This window comes from Gymnoscopelus braueri (genome assembly GCF_963280865.1).
Source record: "Gymnoscopelus braueri genome assembly, chromosome: 24".
NCBI lineage: Eukaryota > Metazoa > Chordata > Actinopteri > Myctophiformes > Myctophidae > Gymnoscopelus > Gymnoscopelus braueri.
Window position 1 is genome coordinate 322,501 of NC_137626.1, and position 13,189 is coordinate 335,689.

The 13,189-nt window shown below is 39.8% G+C and overlaps 1 protein-coding gene across 1 annotated transcript in view; it reads left to right on the top strand.

The window, feature by feature from the left end:
- Window positions 1-12,815, top strand: part of xdh (xanthine dehydrogenase) — a gene marked incomplete at its 5' end in the record, with an annotated part of 70,071 nt that extends 57,256 nt beyond the window's left edge. Inside the window, 8 exons of the mRNA XM_080421986.1 lie at window positions 2,448-2,576; window positions 2,690-2,764; window positions 4,303-4,355; window positions 5,859-5,973; window positions 8,663-8,728; window positions 10,034-10,222; window positions 11,752-11,919; window positions 12,505-12,815. Coding sequence (XP_080278112.1) covers window positions 2,448-2,576; window positions 2,690-2,764; window positions 4,303-4,355; window positions 5,859-5,973; window positions 8,663-8,728; window positions 10,034-10,222; window positions 11,752-11,919; window positions 12,505-12,555 — 846 coding nt within the window. The 3' untranslated portion in view covers window positions 12,556-12,815. The remainder of the gene's footprint in view (window positions 1-2,447; window positions 2,577-2,689; window positions 2,765-4,302; window positions 4,356-5,858; window positions 5,974-8,662; window positions 8,729-10,033; window positions 10,223-11,751; window positions 11,920-12,504) is intronic.
- Window positions 12,816-13,189: the final 374 nt, after the last annotated feature.

Below are 13,189 nucleotides of genomic sequence, written 5' to 3' on the forward strand. Positions count from 1 at the left end.
ACCGCTGGGAGAACTCATCGCCGATCACGGAGTGAACTTCCATTTCTATGCTGATGATACCCAGCTGTATCTTTCAGTAGCTCCAGACGACCCCTGCGCTCTAGACCCATTGTTGACCTGTCTGTCCAGTATAAAATGCTGGATGAGTGAGAACTTTCTTAAGCTAAATGAGGATAAAACAGAAGTTCTCATAATTGGCTCCAGTGAGCAGAGAGAATCAATAACAAGTAGACTTGGTAACCTGGCTGTAGAAAGTAACACCACAGTAAAGAACCTGGGGGTGATTATCGATTCTGAATTGAATTTCAATACACACATTAATCATGTCACCAAGATTGCTTTCTTTCATCTTAGAAATATTGCGCGAATTAGAGACTATCTGTCGTTAGACGATGCAAAGACGCTGATCCACGCTTTTGTTTTCTCTCGGCTTGATTACTGCAACGCACTCTACTCTGGCCTGCCAAAGAAAACAACTGACAGATTACAACTTGTTCAAAATGCGGCAGCCAGAATTTTAACTAAAACCAGGATGAGAGAACATATCACTCCAGTTCTTGCTTCACTACACTGGCTCCCGGTTGTTTTTAGGATTGATTTTAAAATTCTTTTAATAGTTTATAAAGCTCTAAATGGTCTGGCACCTACCTACCTCTCTGACTGCCTAGAGAGATATGTTCCAAACCGGGCCCTCAGGTCTTCAAGTGCTGACCTGCTCGAGGTGCCTACAATGACATATAAAAAATACGGTGAAGCAGCATTCTGCTTTTACGGACCGACAGTGTGGAATAAACTCCCATTACACCTAAGACAGGCAGCCTCTGTCGATAGCTTTAAAGCACAGCTCAAGACCTATTACTTCACTCTTGCTTTTAGCTGATTCTTTGGTTGATTTTTAATTCCTCACTGTATTCCCTATTTTAATGTTGTTTTATGCCTTTGCTTTTGCTTGCTTTTATTTTATTTTATTTTATCTTTGTTTGCTTTATTGTTAAATTGGTTCTAACTGTAATTGTATTCTTGCTCTGTAAAGCACTTTGAGCTGCATTTCATGTCATGAAAGGTGCTATACAAATAAAGTTTATTATTATTATTATTATTATTATTATAGTTTACTGAGACACTACACTGTCTCTATGTATTCTATGATCCTATAGTTTACTGAGACACTACACTGTCTCTCTGTATTCTATGATCCTATAGTTTACTGAGACACTACACTGTCTCTGTATTCTATGATCCTATAGTTTACTGAGACACTACACTGTCTCTGTATTCTATGATCCTATAGTTTACTGAGACACTACACTGTCTCTGTATTGTATGATCCTATAGTTTACTGAGACACTACACTGTCTCTATGTATTCTATGATCCTATAGTTTACTGAGACACTACACTGTCTCTCTGTGTTCTATGATCCTATAGTTTACTGAGACACTACACTGTCTCTCTGTATTCTATGATCCTATAGTTTACTGAGACACTACACTGTCTCTATGTATTCTATGATCCTACAGTTTACTGAGACACTACACTGTCTCTGTATTCTATGATCCTATAGTTTATTGAGACACTACACTGTCTCTCTGTATTCTATGATCCTATAGTTTACTGAGACACTACACTGTCTCTCTGTATTCTATGATCCTATAGTTTACTGAGACAATACACTGTCTTTGTATTCTATGATCCTATAGTTTACTGAGACACTACACTGTCTCTATATTCTATGATCCTATAGTTTACTGAGACACTACACTGTCTCTCTGTATTCTATGATCCTATAGTTTACTGAGACACTACACTGTTTCTATGTATTCTATGATCCTATAGTTTACTGAGACACTACACTGTCTCTCTGTATTCTATGATCCTATAGTTTACTGAGACACTACACTGTCTCTCTGTATTCTATGATCCTATAGTTTACTGAGACACTACACTGTCTCTCTGTATTCTATGATCCTATAGTTTACTGAGACACTACACTGTCTCTGTATTCTATGATCCTATAGTTTACTGAGACACTACACTGTCTCTGTATTCTATGATCCTATAGTTTACTGAGACACTACACTGTCTCTGTATTCTGTGATAGTCTAATGTCTCTCTGGTGGGTGAGAGTAGTCTCTACTACCACACTGTAGTCTAATGTCTCTAATGTCTCTAATGAGGAGGTGTCTGTGTAGAGGAGGAGGAGGAGGTCCATGAACTATCAACCCCGTTACATTTGTTTCCCTGTAAATTAATTGTAATTTGTGGATTCAGACAAAGAATTAAAGTGTGTGTGTGTGTGTGTGTGTGTGTGTGTGTGTGTGTGTGTGTGTGTGTGTGTGTGTGTGTGTGTGTGTGTGTGTGTGTGTGTGTGTGTGTGTGTGTGTGTGTGTGTGTGTGTGTGTGTGTGTGTGTGTGTGTGTGTGTGTGTGTGTGTGTGTGTGTGTACAGGTTGCTAGTTGTACTCTGGGCATCTCCACCAACCACATCCACATCACAGAGACCAGCACCTCCACGGTTCCAAACACCAGTCCTACTGCCGCCTCCGCCTCTTCTGACCTCAATGGAGCCGCTGTGCACGTACGTGCACACACACACACACACACACACACACACACACACACACACACACACACACACACACACACACACACACACATACACACACACACTGTTTTGTGTATTTTCCACAGAATGCGTGTGAGATCTTGAACCGGCGTCTGGAACCGTACAAGACCAAGAACCCCAAAGGATCATGGGAGGACTGGGTGAGCTGATTCCTCCTCATAGTGTTCATATAGACGCTCCACAAAGCCAGATGCACCAAGATGGATTAGAACCCACAACCCCCCCCCCCCCCGTGCCCCTAGGGTGACCACCCGTCCCGAAATTGGACCCTCTGTCCCGCGTCCCGCAGCAGGGCAATGTCCCCAAAATCAAAGTTATGGGGAAAAAAATAAAAAAAGATTTTTATTTTATAAAAAAAAAAAAACATTACATTTTTAAGTTAACTTGCAATTCCCTCTTATATCTGTGAAATACTATTCTTGGATAAATGTAATTGGTCAATGCTGTATGTATTTGTGGAACGCCATTGGTTGGGGGGGAGTGGGGGGTGGACCAAAAGACATCCGCGACTCCGCGTCCACACTCCACAGGTCACAGCTGACAGGCAGCTCACGCACACACAGGTACAACAGTGCGGACTAGTGTCATCGCTGCGCGGCAAAAATACAAAGCGAAAATGGAGGAAACTGTGGAAACTCCTGCTGCTAATAAAAAAAGGCTCTGCTCATATAACAGAGACTGGGAGAGTAAATATACATGGTTGATATCTGTGTCAAACGACCCAAACAAGGCAGAGTGTACGATTTGTCGTCGGAACTTCACTATCACCCATGGAGGAGAGAATGATATTAAGAGGCATGGTGACGGTGAAGCTCACAAGAAAAATGTACAGCAAAGAAAGGCCAACACTAGCTTGACAAGATATTTTTCAACACAAAAAGACAGCAACACAGATAAAGTCACCGCAGAGGAGGTAACCAGTGTCTACCATAACGTGCAGCATGGCTTATCATACAGATCTGGTGAGTCTCCCCCCTCTCTCTCGCTGACTCACTCGCTCGCTTTCTCTCTCTCTCAGTAGGCTACTGCAGGCTACTTTATTCTATCTGTAACAATGTGATGTTTTGAAAAACACTCCAGTTGTTGTTTGTTATAATAAACAATGATTAGTATTTGAGAAACGGTCTAGTTGTTGTCTAATATAATCCACAAAATACATTAGTATAAACCCATTTTGTTTGAATATTTTATTAGGCAGAAATTGTTTTTTGTGATAATAAATTGGTAAAACCAGGCAAAAATATGAATTAAATAACATAACCCTAACCTAACTCCTAATCCTAACCCTAAAACCAAAAGAAAGAAACCAAAAAAACGAACCCAATCCGCCCAGAACCGCAAAAAAGCGTGTGCGAGGGGTCGCGCGCGTCCCGCGAAACGTGTTAATCTGTCCCTCAATGGGCCTGTTTGGAGGTGGTCACCCTACGTGCCCCCCCCGTGCCCCCCCCCCCACCCCCAGGACCCAGTTTGTAAATAAGAATATGTTGATCTGTTTAAATAAAGGTTACGTAAATAAATACATGATAAAGAGACCAGAACCAACTTAAACATGCATCACTATACCTGTGTGTGTGTGTGTGTGTGTGTGTGTGTGTGTGTGTGTGTGTGTGTGTGTGTGTGTGTGTGTGTGTGTGTGTGTGTGTGTGTGTGTGTGTGTGTGTGTGTGTGTGTTTACTAGGTGAAAGCAGCGTACTTTGACAGAGTCAACCTGTCTGCCAACGGATTCTACAAGTATGTCAATTAAATACCCGATTATATGATTCTCTTCTAGGTGGTGCACCTCCTACTGGCTCTACTGTCACACTGCAGTGTGTCTACGTAGGTGGTGCACCTCCTACTGGCTCCACTGTCACACTGCAGTGTGTTTACGTAGGTGGTGCACCTCCTACTGGCTCTACTGTCACACTGCAGTGTGTCTACGTAGGTGGTGCACCTCCTACTGGCTCTACTGTCACACTGCAGTGTGTTTACGTAGGTGATGCACCTCCTACTGGCTCTACTGTCACACTGCAGTGTGTCTACGTAGGTGGTGCACCTCCTACTGGCTCTACTGTCACACTGCAGTGTGTCTACGTAGGTGGTGCACCTCCTACTGGCTCTACTGTCACACTGCAGTGTGTCTACGTAGGCGGTGCACCTCCTACTGGCTCCACTGTCACACTGCAGTGTGTCTACGTAGGTGATGCACCTCCTACTGGCTCTACTGTCACACTGCAGTGTGTCTACGTAGGTGGTGCACCTCCTACTGGCTCTACTGTCACACTGCAGTGTGTCTACGTAGGTGGTGCACCTCCTACTGGCTCCACTGTCACACTGCAGTGTGTTTACGTAGGTGATGCACCTCCTACTGGCTCCACTGTCACACTGCAGTGTGTCTACGTAGGTGGTGCACCTCCTACTGGCTCTACTGTCACACTGCAGTGTGTCTACGTAGGTGGTGCACCTCCTACTGGCTCTACTGTCACACTGCAGTGTGTCTACGTAGGCGGTGCACCTCCTACTGGCTCTACTGTCACACTGCAGTGTGTCTACGTAGGCGGTGCACCTCCTACTGGCTCCACTGTCACACTGCAGTGTGTCTACGTAGGTGGTGCACCTCCTACTGGCTCCACTGTCACACTGCAGTGTGTCTACGTAGGTGATGCACCTCCTACTGGCTCCACTGTCACACTGCAGTGTGTCTACGTAGGTGATGCACCTCCTACTGGCTCTACTGTCACACTGCAGTGTGTCTACGTAGGTGATGCACCTCCTACTGGCTCTACTGTCACACTGCAGTGTGTCTACGTAGGTGATGCACCTCCTACTGGCTCTACTGTCACACTGCAGTGTGTCTACGTAGGTGGTGCACCTCCTACTGGCTCCACTGTCACACTGCAGTGTGTCTACGTAGGTGGTGCACCTCCTACTGGCTCCACTGTCACACTGCAGTGTGTCTACGTAGGCGGTGCACCTCCTACTGGCTCCACTGTCACACTGCAGTGTGTCTACGTAGGTGGTGCACCTCCTACTGGCTCTACTGTCACACTGCAGTGTGTCTACGTAGGTGGTGCACCTCCTACTGGCTCCACTGTGACATTGTGTTACATTGTGTTGTGTTGTGTTGTGTTGTGTTACATTGTGTTGTGTTGTGTTGTGTTGTGTTACATTGTGTTACATTGTGTTGTGTTACATTGTGTTGTGTTGTGTTGTGTTACATAGTGTTGTGTTACATTGTATCATATATATTTGCAGGACTCCAGATCTGGGTTATGACTTTGAGACAAACTCAGGACGTCCATTTAACTATTTCTCTTACGGAGTCGCCTGTTCTGAGGTGGAGATAGACTGTCTGACCGGAGTACACAAGGTACACAACACATCTACACACATTACTACACAACATGTGGACAATCTGACTGGAGTATTGTGTAGTGTTGTGTGTAGTTGTGTTGGTTATTGAAACACAAAACCTGTGGAACAGGTCTGTGACTTCAAGTGTTGGCTTACACACACACACACACACACACACACACACACACACACACACACACACACACACACACACACACACACACACACACACACACACACACATTTGAAATATTTATTATGTCCACATAATAGGGCTGTACCCAAACCCTGTTTTTAGGATTCGAACTTCGGCGAGGAATTTCGAACGGACGTTCGAACCATCGTATTTAATTATTTAATTAATGAAACGGTGGTTCGAACGTCGAACCATCGTTTTTAATCAATTAATTAACAAAACGGTGGTTCGAAAGTCGAACCATCGTTTTATTTATTAATTAATGAATACAACGAAGGTTCGACTTTCGAACCATCGAAGGACGTTCGTTCGAACGATCGTGTTTATTTAATTAAATAAACAAACTTGCCTTTAACCAAGCTGCAATTCATTATAGAGACGACATTGCATAGTCTATTGGTTTAAAAAAAAGTTGTTTCATAATGCCCATGATGTATTATATAGGATTTAAGGATCAAACAAGACAAGATATTACCTAAAGTTTAGGATTTATTGCTGAAGTCGTTCGTACAAGCAATGCAGATCAATAGCCTCCCTTGAAAGCCTTCATTCATGTAACAGAAAAATAAAACAGGCGCATTTATTGTCACAGTGTCTTTTTTTTTCTCTCCAGACAACTCGCTCTCTTTTTGGCCAATATCTCACAATACGACAGACAATATTCTGCACAGGGCTGTTAGTTACATTAAACAACAACTATAAAACATAAGTATGGCAGGGCGTGGCAGCTTGAAACGGTTAACAAACAACGACTTTTAAAATAAAATGTCTCACTTTCGTCACTCTCGTCTCGTGACGAACCAAAAAAAAAGTCTTGCCGACCGAGTCGGCCCTCACCTCTGCTACACTCTCTTCATGTTGTGTGCCAAGAACACTAGTTTTAGCCGCGGTTGCCGCAGTTAACTGCGGTTTGGGTGGATTCGGGTCAATCAAATATAATTATTAATTAATGTCGGATAAACCGCGGGTGAAATATTGCGGTAAATAAATTAATGACATCTAATATATCTATCCATAAAATAGCTACATCTCTGCGTGCTTGTGTCTGTGTGAGTGTGTAGAGCAGCCTCTGTGCGATGCGATCACAAAATGCATTGATTTAGCCTATGGAATGTCGGTGCGTCTTTTTTCTTTTTTTTTAAACCGGTGCCGCTGGCAGCAGAGCAGTGCGCTCTGTATGTTGGATGCCGCATGTATGTTGGATGCCTGTATGTTGGATGCCGCACAGAGTCTCTATGTTCAGCGCAGCAGAGCAGTGCGCTCTATATGTTCAGCGGAGCACCGGTTTTTAAAAAAAAGAAAAAAGACGCACCGACATTCCATAGGCTAAATCAATGCGATCGCATCGCACAACTAATAATAAAACTAACGGGGAATACCAGAAAATAACAATATTTTGACATACGGGAAAAACGGTTGGTGCGGATATTTAAATTGGATAATATAATTATTGCGGTTGGATAACAGGCGGATAATTAATTTGTACATGCGGATTCGGGTGACGTGAGAGGCCATCCGCGCATCTCTACTGTGCGTGCGTGCGTGACTTTCGTGACTTTCAAATTATTGTAAACACAACATAGTACTGTGATATTCTGATATATATCACATTCTGATATATATTTTAAGATTATTTATTTTTTATATATATATATATATATATATATATTTTAAAAAAAAGCGGAGGTTCGAACTCATTAATTAAGATTCGAATGCCGACATAACGAACGAAGGTCCGAACCTTCGAACGTTTGGGTACAGCCCTACCACATAAACAGAAGTACATGAATGCCTTGTATAAAGGATTGTTACATACAGTATATGTATGTATGTGTGTATATATATATATATATATAGATAGTTACAAAGTGCATATAAGATATGAGACAGAACATTGTTACATACAATAATGTTGACATACTTGTCAAACACAGCAGACAACAATCATGGGTAAAGGAAACAACGCCTCCTCCACATTGAAAGGCTTCCTATAACAGCTGATATTGAGCGGTACCTTGCTAATTGTTTAGCCCTCCTTTTGGAGAGGCCGGCCATTTGAAGGCCCCTCACAACCAACTTGTGCTCTATAGATAAAAACTAAAAGTATACATCTGTAGCCCAGCTGAGAGATGGTCTGTTATTATATATGTGTTATGTATCATATAGAATGTTATATAATGTTATTATATATGTGTTATGTATCATATAGAATGTTATATAATGTTATTATATATGTGTTATGTATCATATATAATGTTATATAATGTTATTATATATGTGTTATGTATCATATAGAATGTTATATAATGTTATTATATATGTGTTATGTATCATATAGAATGTTATATAATGTTATTATATATGTGTTATGTATCATATAGAATGTTATATAATGTTATTATATGTGTGCTATGTATCATATAGAATGTTATATAATGTTATTATATGTGTGTTATGTATCATATAGAATGTTATATAATGTTATTATATATGTTTATGTATCATATAGAATCTCCACACCACCATAGTGATGGACGTGGGAAACAGTTTGAACCCTGCTATCGACATCGGACAGGTACCTGTCTGTCTGCCTGTCTGTCTGTCTGTCTGTCTGTCTGTCTGTCTGTCTGTCTGTCTGACTGACTGTCTGTCTGTCTGTCTGACTGACTGACTGACTGACTGACTGACTGACTGACTGACTGACTGACTGACTGACTGACTGACTGACTGACTGACTGTGTCTGTCTGTCTGACAGCAGGGGCGGCCATAGCTGAGTGGTTAGTGAGCCCGCCTAGGGAGCCAGAGATCCTGGTTGCCCCAGGTTCGATTCCAGGCCAGGCCAGCATATGTGTCGATGAAATGAAATTTGGCCCTGAGCAAGACTCTTAACCCCTAATTGCTCACAGGTTCTCATTGGAAACAAGACCGCAAGGACTTTCATGAACGACCTGTTAAAAGGAATTATCCTTATCCTTGACTGACTGACTGACTGACTGACTGACTGACTGACTGACTGACTGACTGTCTCATTGACTGACTATATATTTCTATATATTTCTATATATTTCTATATATTTCTATATATTTCTATATATTTCTGTATATTTCTGTATATTTATATATATCTATATTTTTCTATATATCTATATATTTCTATATATCTCTATATGTTTCTATATATTTCTGTATATTTATATATATCTATATATGTCTATGTATTTCTATATATCTCTATATGTTTCTATATATTTCTGTATATTTCTATATATCTATATATTTCTATATATCTCTATATGTTTCTATATATTTCTGTATATTTATATATATCTATATATTTATATATATCTCTATATGTTTCTATATATTTCTGTATATTTCTATATATCTATATATTTCTATATGTTTCTATATATTTCTGTATATTTCTATATATCTATATATTTCTATATATCTCTATATGTTTCTATATATTTCTGTATATTTCTATATATCTATACATTTCTATATGTTTCTATATATTTCTGTATATTTCTATATATCTATATATTTCTATATATCTCTATATGTTTCTATATATTTCTGTATATTTCTATATATCTGTATATTTCTATATATCTATATATTTCTATATATCTCTATATGTTTCTATATATTTCTGTATATTTCTATATATCTATATATTTCTATATATCTATATATGTTTCTATATATTTCTGTATATTTCTATATATCTGTATATTTCTATATATCTGTATATTTCTATATATCTATATATTTCTAATATCTATATATTTCTATATGTTTTTATATATTTCTGTATAGTTTTGTATATCTCTCTATATTTTTTAATATATTTCTATATATTTCTATATATTTCAGGTAGAAGGGGCGTTCATGCAGGGGGTGGGGCTGTTCACTCTGGAGGAGTTACGCTACTCTCCACTAGGGGTGCTGTTCACCAGAGGACCTGGGATGTACAAGATCCCTGCGTTTGGAGACATTCCATCTGAGCTGACCGTTAGTCTGTTGAGAGATGCTCCTAACGCCAAGGCTGTGTTCTCCTCTAAGGTATATAACACCATACTATAACCTTTATAACACCTTATTACACGGCTTGGTTGAATCCTTGACTCTGTTTGGTCAATCATCGGTTATTATTTCTTGATGATGACCGATGATAATGATCGCTGTCTGATCAAAGACTCAGAACACCTGCTCATATCAACCTGTCTGATCAAAGACTCAGAGCACCTGCTCATGTCAACCTGTCTAATCAGAGACTCAGAACACCTGCTCATATCAACCTGTCTGATCAAAGACTCAGAGCACCTGCTCATATCAACCTGTCTGATCAAACACTCAGAGCACCTGCTCATGTCAACCTGCGCTGCTTGGTTTTATGCTTTATCCAACATGACAGCCATGTAAATACACGCACAATGTCATTTACAACTAAACGTTGCTCTCAAGAATGTTTTATTCCTTGTTTATTGTGGTGCAACAACGCAAGAATACCAAAACACTCGCCCCAAAACACAGTCGCCCCATGGGGCAAATCCGGCGGTATTATAGGGAAATCGGCGGTAGATAGAATGGGGGCGAGTGTGTTTTGGGGCGAATCTTCCGGTTACCTTATGGACTGCTGTCATTTGTTTTCCGAGGCGAACTTCTCCGCCCGGCCCAATACTTATGGAATACTTTCATTGCCGTAAGCAAGGAAATACTTTGTTTAGTTGTTACTTTTTTGTGATTTTGTGATTATTGGCTTCAGGGTGATTATGTACCTCCGCTATCTTGTCGGTGCATAATCACCCTGTCGGCCTTTAATCTTCAATAATGACCACCTCCCCATACATTATCCCTTGCATACTATAACCTTCATATTAATACACAACTACAGTTAGTCTGTTGAGAGATGCTCCTAATGCCAAGGCTGTGTTCTCCTCTAAGGCAGGGGTTTTCAACCGGTGGTCCGCGGACCACTGGTGGTCCGTGGAGCAGGTGGTCCCTGGCTATGCATTATTTTTATTTTTACTTTTTATAACTTACAGGAGTTCTTACTGTATTGTGTGTGTGATATGAAATGTGAGCTTACCATGATCACAGTAATCCTTAATCATATTCCATCATATTCAAACAAAATCACTGTATTTTATTAGATATTATATTGATATTATAGCTATTTTCTCCAGCTCCCTGTGGTGCATGAACCCCCCACCACTATTGTGTGGGGTGGGTCTATGATGGACCCACCACGCACAATAGTGGTGGTCCCCAGGTTGCTCTTAGTCATATATATATAAATATATATATATAAATATATATATATATATATATATATATTTATATATTTATATATACATATATATATATATACATATATATTTATATATATATGTATATATATATATATATACATATATACATATTTATATATTTATATATATATATATATATATATATATATATATATATATATATATATATATATATATATATATATATATATATATATATATATATATATATATATATACATATATATTTATATATACATATACATATATATTTATATATGTATTTATCTTTATGTACAGGCAGTAGGAGAGCCTCCTCTGTTCCTGGCAGCATCAGTGTTCTATGCCATTAAAGACGGGGTCCTGGCAGCGCGGGAGGACAGTGGTGTCTCTGGGCCGTTCAGACTGGACTCTCCCGCTACGCCTGAGCGGATACGCAACGCCTGTGTGGACCGCTTCACTACTCTGGTACTGACCTCTGACCCTAACCCTATACCTAACCCTAACCCTAACCGCTTCACTACTCTGGTACTGAACTCTGACCCTAACCCTCTGGTACTGAACTCTGACCCTAACCCTATACGGAGCGGAAATTAACAGAAAAAGTCGATCTACAAGCTCATAGATCTTAGCTTGTAGATCTACAAGCTCATAGATCTTAGCTTGTAGATGTACAAGCTCATAGATCTTAGCTTGTAGATCTACAAGCTCATAGATCTTAGCTTGTAGATCTACAAGCTCATAGATCTTAGCTTGTAGATCTACAAGCTCATAGATCTTAGCTTGTAGATCGGCTATTTCTGGGCTATGAAACCAAAGTGTTTTTTTTAAATATTCGAGCCTCTTTAAAGTTAATCTGTCTGTCTGTCTGTCTGTCTGTCTGTCTGTCTGTCTGTCTGTCTGTCTGTCTGTCTGCCTGCCTGCCTGCCTGCCTGCCTGTCTGTCTGTCTGTCTGTCTGTCTGTCTGTCTGTCTGTCTGTCTGTCTGTCTGTCTGTCTGTCTGTCTGTCTGTCTGTCTGTCTGTCTGTCTGTCTGTCTGTCTGTCTGTCTCAGTGTCCTCCTGCAGAACCCGGGTCTTACACCCCCTGGGCGGTCCAAGTCTAAGAAGTCATCCAATCACAGCGTTCCAGGGCGGTCCAAGTCTAAGAAGTCATCCAATCACAGCGTTCCTGGAATGAAAATGAAAAAATATTTACATTTTATTTGAAAAAAAGTAAAATTTTGAAAATCTTTCAAATGGTCCGTATGGCCCACTGTTTGTATATTTACTCTAATTACATATGCAGATCAAATGTACTTTATATTTACTCTGATTACATATACAGATCATATATACTATATATTTACTCTAAATACATATACGGATCATACTGTATATATTTACTCTAATTACATATACAGATCAAAGATACTGTATATTTACTCTGATTACATATACAGATCATATGTACTGTATATTTACTCTGATTACATATACAGATCATATATACTGTATATTTAATTACATAAACTGAAATGTTATGCTTTAGAAAAGAGAAAAACATATAAAAAGTCTCCGCCAGGTCAGGTAGGTTATTGTGGGCCAGTTCACACAGAGAGCTGTTCACACAGACGGACAGACGGTGCAAAACATAGTCTCGGCCATTACATGCCTTCGGCCTGGCGGAGACAAATAGCCGATCTACAAGCACAAAGCGATCTACAAGCACAAAACCATCTACAAGCACAAAACCATCTA